A 16,955-nucleotide genomic window follows, 5' to 3' on the forward strand; every position below is an offset into this window, starting at 1 on the left:
CAATCAAATTTAACAAAAAAGATTTATAGATTTAATGTAATTACCGATTGAAATATATTAACGGCCATGTTTTAATCTAACATTAATATTTTAAATTCTCTCGCTCCAAACTTTAGGGGCTATATTGGATGCCATTTTAGCTTATTTGTCTTTGCTATTTTTGAATATTCGATAGAGTGGACCCAAATCCGAATTGAATGAGAATAAAATATAAAAATATTGATTACATATTTTGTGCTCTCTTAATAAGAGTTTTTTTCTAACCCTGTATATAAGTATGATAAAAATTGTATCTGCAAACATATATTTATAAAACTGTATCTTTATCTAGCGTTTTTAGAGGATATATCTGTATCAATATCCATTCTTAGGCGATGTATATTTATCTAGATTCATTTAAAAAGTATGTCTCTTTAAACAACTCTGAAAAATATAAACGCATTATAATAATTAAAATTATATATATTTAAACAATCATAATATTATTCACAATTTTTTTTACAAATATTTGAAATGAAAAACAACTAGCTATGCCGATCCAGAAATTTTTCACCGATTCGATATTAAAAAAACTGATCCGATATTTATATTGATTTTTATGTACCATATAGCTTTGTATCAATGTCATAAAAATATATATTGTATTTTTTTAAAAACCATCTAACTTTCACGAATGATTAGGTGTATTTTATTTTTTCTACTCTCCAAAAGTTAATAATCTCATTCAAAATATTTGCAATGTTTATAGGCAAATGTAGTGTTGTTAAGCAGCTCCATTTAGCTGATTAGTAAAAAGAGCTAAATCAAAATTTTAGCCATAATATTATTACCTTAGTTTGATAATTTTGCCAGTAGAACTCAGTGCCGATCCAATATTTAATATATATTTCGATAAACCTTACTTGTTACTATTATTATTGTGATTCTTAATCCTTTAAAATAATTTTAATATAAAAATAATATTAATCCAGTTTAAAATGGAAAATATGACCAATAAAATTTTTTAATTATTTAACCAATAAAGGTTTTCATTTTTCAATATTTTAATATTGGCAGGAATGAAATGACAAATATTTTAAACCTTATATTTAAAATAATAGAATGTAAAGGTATAATAAAATAAAATTTTATATTGTATAATTATGTTCATACCAGAGCTGGCACACAATCTTTTTCAGTACCGGTAGCTAGAACAGCTAAGTTAAAAAATGGCGGTGCCAACAGCGCGCTTTTTTTAGACAATACCTAAATAGAGCGCTATTTTGATATTTTCAATTTTATTTAATAAATATCAGATACCATTTTCCATGCCAGGATTTGGGAAAAAAAAATTCAGGCCAGGCCCGGTTATATTTTAAAAATTACCCGGGCCGGGCTTACAACCAAGCCTGCAGGTCTCTGATAAATATTTTGATAAAATTAATTTACAGAATCTGACAAATCTTTAGATTCTTTAAGTCATGTATAATAATTACACCCCTCATTTTAGCTATAATATAAATATTTCGAAATTTAGACATTTTTTCAAAAACTTGACTTGAATTTAAATGGTAAAATTCAGTTATCCTCAATATCATCCTTAACGAATGTCTTCTGCCATTCCCTTTGGTGTAAAAAAATGAAGTTTAATTTAAAAATTTTATCGATTCGTCATTGAATCTTTCATTAAACTGCATAATGTCAATTCAAATAGAACAAACAGGTTTTATAGCTAAAATGAAATATTACATTTAATAATGAAAGTATATACATCTTCTTTTTGGATTTATATATTTGAAGTCTAGAACTTTCAAAATCAAAAAGCAGATTTCTCCCCTTCATAAAATCGTGCATGAAAAAACTTTCACAAATTCAATGTTACAATCTATTAGGATTAGATCTGTGCGCCGAAGCCTCAATTGACGGTGGTGGTTTTTTAATTTTTTTCAGCGTTCAGCGGCGCTCCGATTTCGCTGCCGCCTAATAAATTAGCGGCGTCCGTGGTGTTCTAATTTAATATATATTACATTTTCTAATAATTTATTTGGGATCTCTTACTTCTAACATTGTTAATATAAATTATTTTCTGTCTCACCTCTATTTATATTTATTTTTCTCATTCTCAGAAATAGACGAAGGAATTGCATTTTTACTCAGATCAGAGTCATATAAACAAGTAATATTATCAAGATTCGTGGGGCATAAAAAAGTAATTTTAAAATAAAACATAACTATGATAAACAAATTAGGAAAGTCACAAATAATGTTAATGAATTGTTTTTTTAAACTAAATCGGATTATTTTTGTAACCTATGTAGAAAGGAATTATCAAAAATTAAGGAAACTGCCAAATGTAGTTAACATTATTTCTGATTCTAGAGTGTAGATGAGGACATTAATGTTTCATTGTAAGAAATCGAGTAATCTCCCAGTAAATATCGGAGATCAAATACCAAAAACAAAATATTTGGTATGGAACAACCAGACTAATATAAAAGATAAAATTTTACGCGCAATAACCGGCGCGCAAAAGTTACATGCCCACTAGTCTAAGAACTATTGAAATAAAAATTCATTCAAATGTCATGATGGTAAAGTGGAAAATATTACTTATCAAGAAGATACGAGATATAAAATGAATGATATTAATATGTAACTTTTGGTGGTTGTTTTAGATAAATGACCAAAGTGCAAGTTAGTTTTCCAAATTCACATGAACCTCCCTACCCATTACATTTCCACCTAATGAGGATAAGGTATATACCTGTCAATAGGTTTGAATGGCTGCTTATCCATACAAACGATAATTATTTGGCCCCTCAGGGCGAATCTTTTGATTTCGATAAACTTTAAAAAGTGCGACCTTGTATGACTATGAAAAACTTTAGAAGGGCTGGTATGCTGGAAGAAATGATAGTGGACATTTTATCAGCAGAGCCCAGCCATCCATCAACAACTAATTAAAAAAAGTTGTGTGGAGATTAGAAGATATGCCGCCTCACATTTACCTATAAAATCCGAGCAAAGGAAAAGATTTTCTCACTGTTCAAGTTATCGATGAACATCGTTCATATTTGTGGCGTTATATCTCTCTTATAGTTGAAATTGTTTTAAATCGTATCATGAATAATAAGTATGTTTGTTTATTTGCAAAGTGGGATAGTAGGTTACTGGGAGCAATGGTAAAGATATTCTTGATTATTTAAATAAAAATTATATCAATGGAGTATCAAGTTCTCAATCCCTGACACGTTGAATTGAGCCTCGATTTCCTTTAGAAACTTAGAACGTGAATCAGAGCACTCTATCCGACGAAAAACGTATATATATGAATGCGAAGGTTGGAATCATCGTTGAACTATGACGTGTAGTTAGTTGGACACCGAAAACAAAATCGCAGTTATATCCAGATTCAGTTAAAGAAATTTAGCGAGGAATACCGTGATGGGGTTAAAGCTTTCCAGATTTTATAAGAGCGATTTCTTCAATATTCGATGTCAACTCAATTATTATTCTAAATTATTAAATTTGTATATACTTAATTATGATTTACCAATAAAATAAATATATCTTATTACAAAATTTTGTCAAATTTAGTCTACTTAATATTGTAAGTAATTAAGGATGGACTTATTATTTACTATAACAAATAATTTTTACGAAAATAAGAAATACATGGGTTATTTTACTGAGGTATTTTAATTTTATCCCAGTACCAATTTGAATAACATTTTATTTAGTTTAAGCATTTTTTATGGAGGGTATATGAGTAATCTTAAAATAATGAATTATGGCCTAAAAAATTTAACTTATATTAATAAATAAAAATATACCTATATTAGGTGGTCTTAAGTAAATTCTATAAATATGAAAAAAAAAATTTCGGGAGGTTTTTTTCGGGATTCACTAAATATAGGAATAATTTATATTTTTTAAATAATCTTTCTTTTTATCGGTTTTTCCAAAATAGGACTGCAACTAATTAAGTTATAACTTAAAAAATTAAATTGCAATATATTTTATAATAATGCAAAGTTTCATTCGATAAAGAGATCTAAGAGATTAAAATAGGAGTTGAATTGAAAGGAGATGTTGTAAAGATGATGCTAACTAATAGGGCCATGTTAAAATCTTAAATAAAAAATTAATTAATTATATGAACAATATTTTTCCATAACATAATAGTAGTGGACTACTTCAAAAAAAAGGCTGTTTAGATATATATTAACTTTATAATCAAGGTTACAATTATGATAATTATTAAATTTAACATAAATTTATAGATTAATCAATATTTAAAATAAACATTATATTTTTAAATTTTTATAAATAGCAATAATCAAATTTAAGATAATTTATTGATTTTGACGATGTCTTTTAGATCGCCCACCATTATTCACTGGCTTTTGATTTTGGGTTGGATGAGAAGTGGATGCTGAGCTATTTATATTTAATTAATTGTCTACTATATATATAATACTTGGAGTTATAAGTCAGAGCTAATTGTGGTGAGGTATTATCGATCAAATTAATTTTAGTAGGATTTTTAGTTTTTTTGGCCCATTCTTGATTAAATCCAATCGCTTCAGCTTATTTATATTTAAAAAAATTGAAATTTAAATTCTATAATAGCAATATAAATTTATTTGTCTGATTCGACAGTAATGATTCTAATAATGAAGTTTCCTAAAAAAATGAATGAAGAAAAAAAATCAGTAAATAGATTTAAAAAAAGCAATATAAGGGTTGATAGTAAATAATAACTACTTGTATAAAATTAAATCAAAAGAAAATTTAAATGAAACCTTCATCGATATTAATAAACTCCTCTTCTTCTTCCTCTTCACCCGTATTTATATTTTTATTTTTTTGAATAACGTGAGCTCTTTCCCCGATGTGGTGACCTACTAATACTTTTTCTCTACCAGTCTTTGAATCCTTAATTGTTTTACGTACTTCCTTTACCTATAAATTTATTTGAAGAATAACAAATTTTAATTTGGGTTAAAAATATATTACGCCTCCAGGCCCAATGCGAGTGGATTGAGACTCCTGGTATACATATGGTTGTGAGTTTCCGTTACTAGAAAAAGTCATAACGGAAGAGTGAGAAAATCCTTGATTAGTAGGTATGTTACTCATATTTTGCATCATACATTGAATGTCATTTGGCTAAATTATATGATTCATAATATAATTAATAATAATAAATTAAATGCAGAAAAAAAAATGTCCAAGAATTTCAAAAAAAATTTATCTTTTAAGTCGTATGGATAATAATTAAAACCAATATCAAAACAATATGCTCTATATAAAACATAGCATTTTTTAATTTTAAAACAGAGCATTTCATATTTTTTTAGAAATAGGCCATAGGTCAAACCATTATGTCATCTTGACGCAAAATTTCGAGACTTTGGTAATATTTTTACCTAAAATCTTGATTAAACCTTTGTTAAAAAAGGACCTACATTGAAGTCAATAATACTATTCAGAATCTATTTTTACTCAAAATAAACCAAACTTTAAAAATAATTATCTTGAACCTAAGCACCACAAAAATAAAATTGGTCCAAACCCTTTGAGAGGAAGGCTTCAAGATAACGAGGAGTTTTTAACACCACCTCAGTACTAAAATTAAATATATTTAATAATTCGAAATTATTCATTTGGATTAAAACAAATTGAAGTTTTGTTAAACGGCTCGTTAACCGAGTTTTTAAAACAGCTAACTCAATATTTCATCCAGAATAATATTACGCAAGCCTAAAGATTTTGCTTGTAGAAGGAACAAAGGTTTGGAGATCTATAAAATCTCGTGGCTTAGGTATTATTTTTCTGGCTAAAATATCGAGTTCAACACTAACAAATTGCATAAAATAGAGGCACACTTTTAATTTTTTAAATTAACCCTCAGTGAATTTTTTAAAAAAAATAAACCCGAGCGGGCCTGAAGAATATTTCGCGACTATTGTATAAATAAAAATTATTGTATCATATATCACATTCATTCAATTCACAAATTTCCTATTTCCATTTCAAAACCATTTTATTGATCATTAGAAAATACTTAAAATAAAAGTAAAATATTTACAAATTATAATTATTTTTAGGTCAAATTATAAATTTTATATATACATCTAGTTATTTCAGTAGTATTAAAAAAATAATCTTCATCTATTATTTTAGTATAAAAAAGATGTTTTAAGAGTTATTAGATATTGAATGATTTGCTGAAAAACGTACCATAAAATTTAAATTACAATTTTTTTCGAATTTGGCAAAATGGTAAAAATAAATATATAATATAATTTCAATAAAGATGAAATAAAGAAAGATAATTGTCATAATTATTCTTTATAAACTATATTTTAAATAAAATAAGTAAATATATAAAAATTATTTTATTTATATTATGATTTTAATGAAAACAATGATGGGGGAAGGGGGGCGCCTGTCTGCTCATGGTGCAACTCGCCAGTTGACTCGAAGGGTGACAGACTCTCAAAAGTATAAAAAAGAAGCGTAATGGATATCTTGGTCAAAAGATAATTTTATATTAAAATTGTTTTCGTCTTAATTTTTAAAAAAATTTAAGCAAAAATCTATATTGATTAAATTTTACCTTTAAAATTCCAAATATTTTATATAAAAGTTCTTATATATATAAAAATTAATTTTCAAAGATTTTTGCTCAAAAAATTTCTAATGAATCATTTTAAAAAAAATTTAACAATTAAGACATTAAAGGTAAATTTTTGTTGCGAATCCATATTTGCATTCGCGAAGGCTATATCGAGAATTTTTTATATCAGAACTTTTACCGAGATCTCTTTAGAGCTAATAAATAACAGCGAAACATTTGTCGCCATTATATAATAGCGAAAATCTTACAGAGAAGGCGAACCCGAACTCGCAAAGCATCTAAAACTATTTTGAGAATCAAATTGAGAAAAAGGCACGAAAGCAATAGCGCGATAATGGCTAATAGTGAATTTTTTAAAAATCAATAAAAATAATTATTTTATTCTTTCATATATTTTTCTGAGACTGAACATTCGTTTTCTGGGACATTCCGTTTTATATATGATCATTAAAAAATATTCCGGACATTCAGTAATTTTTCGTTTGAATATTCTCAGCGTTTAAATTTTTCAGTTTTAATCTTGAGCCGTTATAGGTAATTTTTAAAATATGAGACTCGATAGATCTATTCGTAGTTTTAATACTATATAATTTAGGAGCGATAACATAAAATTATTCAAATTATTTTTGAGATTTGGAAAGAAAATGTGCCATCAAATTATGCTGGAGTGGCTACGATGAAAATGAAACTATTAAAATAGATTAATTTTAAGTTCAAAAATTATAGGGATACCTATTTGATAAACGGGAATTGAGAATATGAGGAGAAAATTCATGTTAAATGATTGTGAAAATTCTCAATTAAAATTTTCCAATAATTGTAAAAAAAATTTCTTGGAAATGATAAATAATTTAATAATTTTTAAAAAAAAACTAGGTTCTAAAAATTTGTAGAATTGTAAAAATGAATATTTTTTAAAAGAAAAAAAATTGATATAAAGGTATTTCTTATAAAATTTCTTACATTCATGACATGATAAAATACTTTTCCATAAAAATCTAAAAGTTGAAAATGTTTAAAGGCGAACAAAAATTTATTAAATTTTCTTTTAATTACTCAAAACCTCAAAACTTCGAGTTGTGAATTTAAAAAACAAATTTAATTTAGATTTCTTTAAAGAAGAGACCTGCCGAGCAGGGCCAAAAAATGTTATGATTTTTAAAATCCGAGTCCATCCTAAAAATTTAAAAAAAAAAAATCCAAGCCGGATCAGTTAAATGTTAATATTTTGCTTAATACACAGAAACTATCTAGTCAGGAAATTTAGGTTAGGAGTGAGATATAGTTAAGTATTGGTTTATATTATAATAATTTTTTGCTTAAATTTTATTTTAAAAAAAAACCATAAGCAAACGTTACCCATTATATAGTTTAGGGTTAATCAATAATATAAAAATTGGGTTAAGTTTAGTTTATCATTAAGGGTTGAACCAGGAAGCATCCTAAAGATATTTTATTGTTTATAATTTAAGCTAACAATTTTATTTGGGAAATCTTTTTCGGGAATTTTTTTTATTTTGTTGATTTTCTCAAAACTATAAATATTTTATTTCGGGGATATATTTATATATAATTTGTTTCCCCTATTTTATCAATTTTCTAAAAAAATAATTTTTTTAGGACCAAATGGGGAATTTTTTTTCAGGGAATTATTTTATTGGAGAGCTTTCTTCCAGAGTATCCTGGAAATAATTTTCCTAAGGTTTTCCTGGGAATTATTTTCTTAGATTCGTTTTTATATATGTTGATATAATAGAAAATGAATTCTGTACTAGTGAAATACTCGATTTATCACTTTCTAATAAGCAAATCTGAGTATTGGAAACAATGTTACAAAAATTTTCAAGGGCTGCCCAGAGATCATCATCCAGAATTTGTACGCGTTTTTCACTTTCAAAAAAGTCATGAATAGCTATTTATTAAAAGATCTCTTTATTTTCTAATAACCTTTTTATCATAAAAGCTACCTAATCCCTTATCGTTAGGCTAGGCAATATCAAATTCATTATAGATTTCTTCAATTTTAATTTAAGAATATGATGTCCTTTATATGTTTAACAATATATTTTCCTTTAATGATATTTGCTCAAAATTCCGGCTTTTACATTAGTTATCTTTTGCTTTATCAAAATAAAATGATAATTTATCTGTAATAAAAATATAGCAAAACGATTTTTACTTCATTTATGTGTTCAATTTATATATATATATATATTGGGCCAGGCTTAAGAAATTATAAATTTTGGGCTGGGCTACAACAAAAATAAATTGAATTTACAGGCTCTAGAATGTATATTAGTGTCAATGTGTTTTTTTCAGCAATGTTTTAATTTTTTAACTTTAAATCATTTTTTGAGCAATTTTTAAAAATTTAAAAAGCTGATTTTACCAGAAATGTATTCCATCATGTTTGGAATATCTACCCTATGAATTTCAAACAATTTTTTCATAAACTTTTATACTTAATATAATTTATATTCGATTTTCCATATATTTTTTTATGTAAATTATAAATAACTCTAAAGTTAAGAGCAAAATTGTCTACAATTCATAAGATAGGTATTCCAAACATGATAGAATATATTTCTGGTATCCGATTTTTAAATTTATTATAACGAGCTCAAAAAATGATAAAGTTTTAAAAATAACACATGCCGGAAAAAAGACATTGATGCTAACATATACACTTAATTTTGATATTAGAATCATATTTATAACTCGGTGGTTAGTAAACTCTTATCCAATCACAATCGATAAGCATAAAATAGATCAATTTTTATCACTTGATATCCCTAAAAATAAAAGAGATAGGATGTTAGCTAGTTATGTGTACTTTAGTTTGTATATTCAATTTTACCTAACTCAAGGGGTTCCTTTAAACTCGTGTTTTGTTGATCAATTTGATATAAAATGATCTTGCTATCTTTTTTTGAGCACTAAATAAAATGTTTTTTGTATTTTATAATATTTAAAAAAAGGTAAATTGTTTTTTTAAAGTACCTGTAAATTGATTTTTTATTATTTAAAATTTTAGCAAGACCAAGTTTTATAAAATATTTATTAAATGACATTTGTCATGTCTTCTATATAAAATGTGATATTTTTTATAAATTGAAAATTAAATTTTGAAGATCACATTATACCATAGACCTGCAGAGGTATCATTTGTATGGCCTGGCCCAGCCCAGATTTTTTTTTCAAAAATTTTTTACGGCCCAGCTCAGCCCGGATTTAAAAATTTTAGGCCCGGCCCGAATATTAAAAAAAAATTTTTTGGGCCGGAATTTTTTAAAATAATATTCGATCTGGTATATACAAAAAATTCATTATTTCGTATTTTATCATATTTTTCGGCGAGTATTATCATTTAATAAGCAAGTATATTAGCTAATGTTGTTAAACAACTAGTTTTGAGCCGATTTTTAAAAACGGCTAACTCAATATTTTTGCCAGAAAAATATTGACTAAGCCTTGAAATTTCGATACTATATGTCTAGATCTTGGCTCCTTCTATGAGCAAAATTTTCAGGCTTGCACAATATTTTTCTGGAAATGTATTTAATCCTTTGTGTATTAACTATAATTTTATTATATAATAGATACTATGAGTGTTAGCTAATTTTAACTTTCACCAAACATTATTATATATAATCATTATAACCATATCTAATTGACGAATATAATAATTAATGTTGTATTAATTTTTTTTAAAAAATACATGGCTCAGCCCAGGTATTTTTAAAAAAAATTTTCAGGCCCGGCCCGGGTTTTTTTTTTAAAAAATTTTTCAGGCCCTGCCCAGGTATATTTTAAAAATTTTAAATACGGCCTGCCAAGATCTCTGCATTATACAAAGCAATTTTTTACCCTCCAAATAAAAAAAATTTCATCATCTGTCATTAGGTTAAGATATATTCATCATTATAATTTAAAAACTACATTTCAATAGAAAGATTAAGGGTTTTGAAACTTCTTTATTATAGGATGCATTAATGTACCTTTTTTTAATAAAACAAATTAGAAATATTAATTGATAATTTCTTTTTAAATTTAATTATAAAATTAAAAGAAACATAGTTTCCAAAAATTATTTAATTTCAAAATTTAAATGTAAGAGATTAATGAGAGTGATTTGTGGTAAATAGTAAGAGATCTTGCAACCATGATTATGAATATAAGCATTATTTAATTCAATTTTCTAGAGGCCCATTCCAAACTCTGATTATTTACATAGAAAATTTTTAAATATTATAAATGTTGTATGTACATATTTCTATATGTAAATAATAAAAGGTGTATTAACTTTAAAAGAGCTATTTGAACATTGAAAATAGAAAGAATACTTTATTGATTATTGTAAAATTGATGTTTAATTTATGTTATAAAATAAAAAGAGAGAAAAAGAATATAGTTGAAGTTCAAGATTCTGGTTCCAAACTTTGAATTTTTTATTATTTTATGACCAAATAATCTAAAATTTATAAATAATTGTTTTAAAAATCTAAAAGATAAATTTTAAAATAGCTGAGTCATCACTCTGATATAATTTAAAATTTAGATATTTTAATCTTAAATATTCATATAAATTAGATCATTTAAGTAAAATTGACAATAATGGTGATATATTATAAAATTTCAAATATATTTATAAAAAAAGTTAAATTTATCACCATATTGAAAAGTGCTTCCATTTGATTAAATACATTGAATGGATTCATTGGACCTATTCCAAATGGCATCATACCCATATGCCTATTTTGATATCTGTAAGGGTTTTGTCTTCGATTATTATTCATATGCTGATTAGAATTTAAATTATTCATAAAAGTAAAAGCTGAAGCAGGAGCAAAGTAATTGCTTTTAATTTAATGTAAATTTTAATAAATATTTTAATTTATTAATATAACTAAATAGTATTAGTTAAATTAATAAAATTGTTAATAACTTTGTATCTTCATCAAATGCACTATAATTATTGTTGAATATTAGTTTTGATACAGATAAGATGAGTTTCTATATATAACGTATTAATATTTCGATTCCATTATAATATTTGAAAACTTTCCAGATGTTTAATATTTTCTTTAATATTTTTTCCTCTTTACTGACTAATTATATTATAAAAGACATGAGGACTAATTTAAAAGTAAGAAAAAGAATGATAAATCAATTAATTATCAATTATATATGAATCCTACTCCATGACATAACATAACATAATTAACCCTGTATTTCATGCGCTATAATGGAATAAAAAACTAATCAAACTATTTTTTTTTCTTTCTTTCTATACCTATACTAATAACTCATGACTCGCTTATTTTATAAAAATTACTTGAATATCCAATAAGCTGATAGTACACGTAAGGGATATATATTTCTAATAATTTATAATACGAAGTATATTTATATCTTCTTCTAAGAAATTAACAAGCTATACTATAATATGTAAACACTATATTAATTTTCTTGAAAATCAACAAAACAATTATTTTTAGAACATCACATTAGTAAAGGGCACATTTTTGCCAATTTGCTTAAGAATATACACGACTCTTTTAATAAAAATCTTTCCTAACTTCTTCAATCAGTTTTGCCTGTTTTTCTTATGCTTTTCATAGCCCGTTTATTCCTATTTCCTTTTTGGGAGGATGGGAGATCTTCTAATTTCATATCCCAGGGGACAAAGCTTCTATTTTTTACAGATACAAGGTCCTCAAGAGTAGTGTTGTTAATTTGCTTGGTCGTAAAATTTACGACCCTGTGCTCAGGCCTGCTCTGAGCATGAACCCTGGGTTCAAACCTTGATTTATACTCCGTTCAGATGAATAATACTCAGCATCTACATGAGCGGGAGGGGTAGGAACAGTTTGCATCCTATTTTTTTGAGGAGGGTGGGGGGTAGGCGGCTTTAGGATAAATTTTTTGGGGGATTATCTATTAAATTTTGAGATAAATAGGACAACATTTATTGCTGTAAAAATTAATAATTTTATTATAGAACTATTATAATACAATTTATCAACCAAATCTATATATTGCAAACAATCATACACCTTGTTTTCCAAAATAAAACTTTCTGCTATCCTTTTAAATGTAATTTAAAAGGTTTAGATATTTCAGCAAGCTCATAATGTTATAATAATGAATTCATTGTAAATAATGGAGGTTTAATTAAATTATCTAAAAAATATCCTATATATTTACAAAATATCGATATTTGGTAGTAGAAATGGATTAATTTAAGTTATCCTTTATAAATTCTCTGAAAAGAATATCATTATAATTAAAAAGGTGGAAATAAGAATGGGAAAACAACGCCGCCGAAGGCGACAATTTTTTAGGGGGGTAGGTAAAGGTTTTTGAAGGGAGTTTGCATCCAGTGAAAATTCTGTCATGTAGACCCTGATAATACTATTCCAAATGAAAAATATTTACCAAAAATATAATAGTAAAATGCAATATCATTTTCTAAATGTAGAGAGTTAAGCCCTCATGCAACTTAGCTTAGGGTTAAAAAATTTTTAATCGGGGCCACCTAGTGCTTAGAAATACCAAAAAAATAAAATTAAAATGAGTTACTATATTGGTTAGCCGAGCGATTATTTCGAACTTTCTGGCAGGATTTATTTAATTTCATCGCTATTGAGAACTGAAATAAAATATTTAAAAAATCATGATGAATTTAAAAATACAATCAAAATCAGATTTTCATGGGCATTGGTTTTTTGATCAGGCTGAGTCCAGGGCTGCAAATTTGTTTTAGGCCAATGTCCATTGTTAATAATAAAAAAATTCAGCGTCCAAGCTGATAATAATTTTGAAAAATTTTCCCCAAGTCCAGCCTAATATAATTTATAAAAATATTCCAAGTCCATCTCAAGCCTGGCCAACCCATAGTAATTTCCAAAAAAATTTCTCAAGTCTGGAGGTAAATCTCTAAAAACCATATCTTTAACCCCATAATCGTTATTTTTAAAGTTTGTGAATTATTTTTGACCAAAATTGGTTAAAATAAATATTGCTAGCATGTTTAAATAAAACTCCAGTGAAAATGTACCTTAGATAGGTGACAATTATCATAATCATTATTTTTAAATTTTTTTAACGCAAATGGGTATAAATATAGATTGTAAACATGTTAAATTAAAATTTCATTAAGATGTACCATAGAAAAGTGACAATTATCATAATCGTTATTTTATATCTTTTTTGAATTTTTTTAACGTAAATGGGCTAAAATAAGTATTGCTAACATGTTTAATTATAATTTCAATGAAGATGTACCCTAGATAAGTTACAATTATCATAATCATTATTTTTAAATTTTTTTAACGCAAATGGGTAAAAATATAGACTGTAAATATGTTAAATTAAAATTTCAAGAAGATGTACCATAGAAAATTGACAATTATCATAAGCGTTATTTTATAACTTTTTTGAATTTTTTTAAAGTAAATGGGCTAAAATAAGTATTGCTAACATGTTTAATTATAATTTCAATGAAGATGTACCATAGATAAGTTACAATTGTCATAATCATTGTTTATTTTGAATTTTTTTGTTGCAAATGGGTAAAAATATAGATTGTAAACATGTTAAATTAAAATTTCACGATGATGTACCATTGAAAAGTGACAATTGTCATAATCGTTATTTTTAAAGTTTTTTGAATTTTTTTGACGTAAATGGGCTAAAATAAGTATTGCTAATATGTTTAATTATAATTTCAATGAAGATGTACCCTAGATAAGTGACAATTATCATAATCATTTTTTTAAAATTTTTTTAACGCAAATGGGTAAAAATATAGATTGTATTGATGTTAAATTAAAATTTCATGAAGATGTACCATAGAAAATTGGCCAAGGCCAATCCATTAAGACTAAAAGTGAATATTATTTTTTTAGTAAAAATATATTTAAATTAGCTTTTAGCTGATCATATAAATATTCTGTGTAAAATATTACACCTATGCCTAATATCTAATATTAAAAAAATTTCCAAGCCAGAACTATGCACTTAAGAAAATTTTCTCAAAGCCAAAGTATTAATAATTTAATTAAGATTTTATAACATTTTCAAATTTCCAATTTAGTGAAGTGTTAATAAATTTTAAACAACTAATTTATTTACGCCATTTATTTTAAATTTTTAACTTATTCTCAAAGATTATTAATTAGAGGAAAATGAAAGTGAACAACCAAAATAAAAATTATTATATTGGACATTCTTAATTTAAAGAATTATCAAAATCTAACTTAAAAATTGTTACGCAAAGATCTAGGGCAATTTTTTGTAAACTTATTAAAAGCATTTTATAATTTATATATACTAATCAATTATTTTTTGTTCAGAATAAATTTTACCATATATTAATGTAGTGCATATTATAAATGAAATTAAATTTATATATCTGTTTCTTAATTCTATGAATATTGCTATTTAAAAATTTATTCTCTATAACTCTTTTATTACATAGATCGAAGATAAGTGAACAACTCTTGGAAGATATTATGCTAATACGTCTAAATAAAATTTTAAAATTAATATTAATTTTTTATAACAAATTTATGTCTACTTTTTAATTATGATTTAAATATAGATTTTTTTTATCAATTCAAAAAATTTTTAAACCCGAGCTTAGCCCAAAACGAAACCCGGGTTTAAAAATATTTTCCTGAATCGAACCCGAACCAAATTAAAAACGCTTCTAATTTTTCTTAGTCAATATTAACTCTCAGCTTATTTTTATAATTTTTAATTTACTAAATATTTTCGTAATTATGCGTAAATGACAAAGTTAAAAGGTATTCATATGCCAAAAATAAACTAGTGTCCCTTGTATGCATATTGCATCTTTTAAAAATTTCATACACGCATATTATACACTTGTTACATTTATTATCACACTCTGAGTTATTATCATATTGTAATATTCCATCTTCTTCATTTGACTCCTCACTTGTACATATGATCATCGTCTGTTTTATTTAATTCTGCTACCAAATCTTTGAATACACTGGCAAATGAACATTATTCGTTACGTAATTTAACACTCAATATATATATCTTTACTATTTATTTCATCAAAATATCTAGGATGCAAATATTGCACATTCAAAATAAACTCTCAATTCGCGGAGAGCCGTTCCGACAAGCTGTTTATAATTTGATCAATTATAGGACGAAATACTCCGAACCTATAAAGATCAATCGATTCTTGAGGACGTTTATCTTGGCATTTGTCACTATATATTTTCTTCGCTCGTCCTATTCGATTTTTTGGCAGAGCATTCTGTACCCTGATACTCTCCGGGAGCTTTAAATATTAAAGTGTTTCATTTAAATTAGAAGCCATTTTATTGCTTTGTTTTGAATCGATGTAATAATCGTTGATACAAAAGACTTATAATCATCTATCATTTCCATGCAGACAAAGTACCTAATTTTTTAGTTTTGACAGTGGCTCAATTATTTCAAAAATTTCCAAATATATTATAGCTATACTTAGAGTCTTAAATTTACATAAATTATCAAGTTTTTGTTTCAAATGATTTATTATCTATTATAAATTGTAGCGCATTTATCGTTATTGGGTGCAGCTCTATTTACCATATATCCTCTAAGGGCCTTTTCACGTGCCCACCACCTTATCTAACCTATTTTTTGCAGCTTTCTCAACTTATTTTGGCCAGATGAATTATTCTGTTTCACCCAAGCATCCATCCTTTTATCTAATTCACCGACCTGGATTTTATTTGATTTCAATGAATTAAGAACAAGAAATGTTGGCTATATTATTTCAACAATAAATCAATGTATAAAAATGTAATATAATAAATTAAAACTTAGTTTTCACTCTACTCAAACGGAAGCGTTTTTATTTCATTTGAAAAAAAAACAAAGGAAAGAACGTGGTAATGATGTATAGCGTCAAGCGACGTTGCTGGTATTTTATGCATTAAATTATAGTAAACGATATGATAATTGTCAAGGAATGTGATATTCAAATCATAGAGATTTCATTAAAAATAAATAAATAATAAGAGAAAATAATGTGAACATAATAAATTTTTTTTCTAATCGGCCTCTTTTTTGATATTTTCCTCTGATCGGCCTCAAAAATTGACATTTTCTAGCGGCCTCATGGGTAAAATGCCCACCTGGTCTTATGGCCTGTCCGCCCTTGCATGGTGGTTTTGGATACGGAGAAAGAAATGATGAAGGAGAGCATATGCTAAATATGCACAAGCCTTCGACCTTGCCTTAACCAACACCTACTAAAGGAAAAAAGACAGTCATTTAATAACATATAAAAGTGGTACAA

The 16,955-nt window shown here is 25.9% G+C and overlaps 1 protein-coding gene across 1 annotated transcript; it reads right to left on the reverse strand.

The window, feature by feature from the left end:
• Positions 1-4,186: 4,186 nt before the first annotated feature.
• LOC135929586 (myeloid leukemia factor 1-like) lies at positions 4,187-11,702 on the reverse strand. The gene is made up of 7 exons (XM_065466241.1): positions 11,687-11,702; positions 11,571-11,638; positions 11,296-11,482; positions 4,999-5,151; positions 4,785-4,944; positions 4,460-4,568; positions 4,187-4,419 (listed from the first exon to the last, which is right to left on the reverse strand). The coding sequence occupies exons 3-7, from the start codon at positions 11,446-11,448 to the stop codon at positions 4,335-4,337; spliced, it is 660 nt and encodes a 219-aa protein (XP_065322313.1). The 5' UTR covers positions 11,449-11,482; positions 11,571-11,638; positions 11,687-11,702; the 3' UTR covers positions 4,187-4,334.
• Between the last annotated feature and the right edge of the window lie 5,253 nt (positions 11,703-16,955).

Source organism: Gordionus sp. m RMFG-2023, chromosome 5, assembly GCF_954871325.1.
Source record: "Gordionus sp. m RMFG-2023 chromosome 5, tfGorSpeb1-WG-v2, whole genome shotgun sequence".
Classification (NCBI taxonomy): Eukaryota; Metazoa; Nematomorpha; class Gordioida; order Chordodea; family Parachordodidae; genus Gordionus; species Gordionus sp. m RMFG-2023.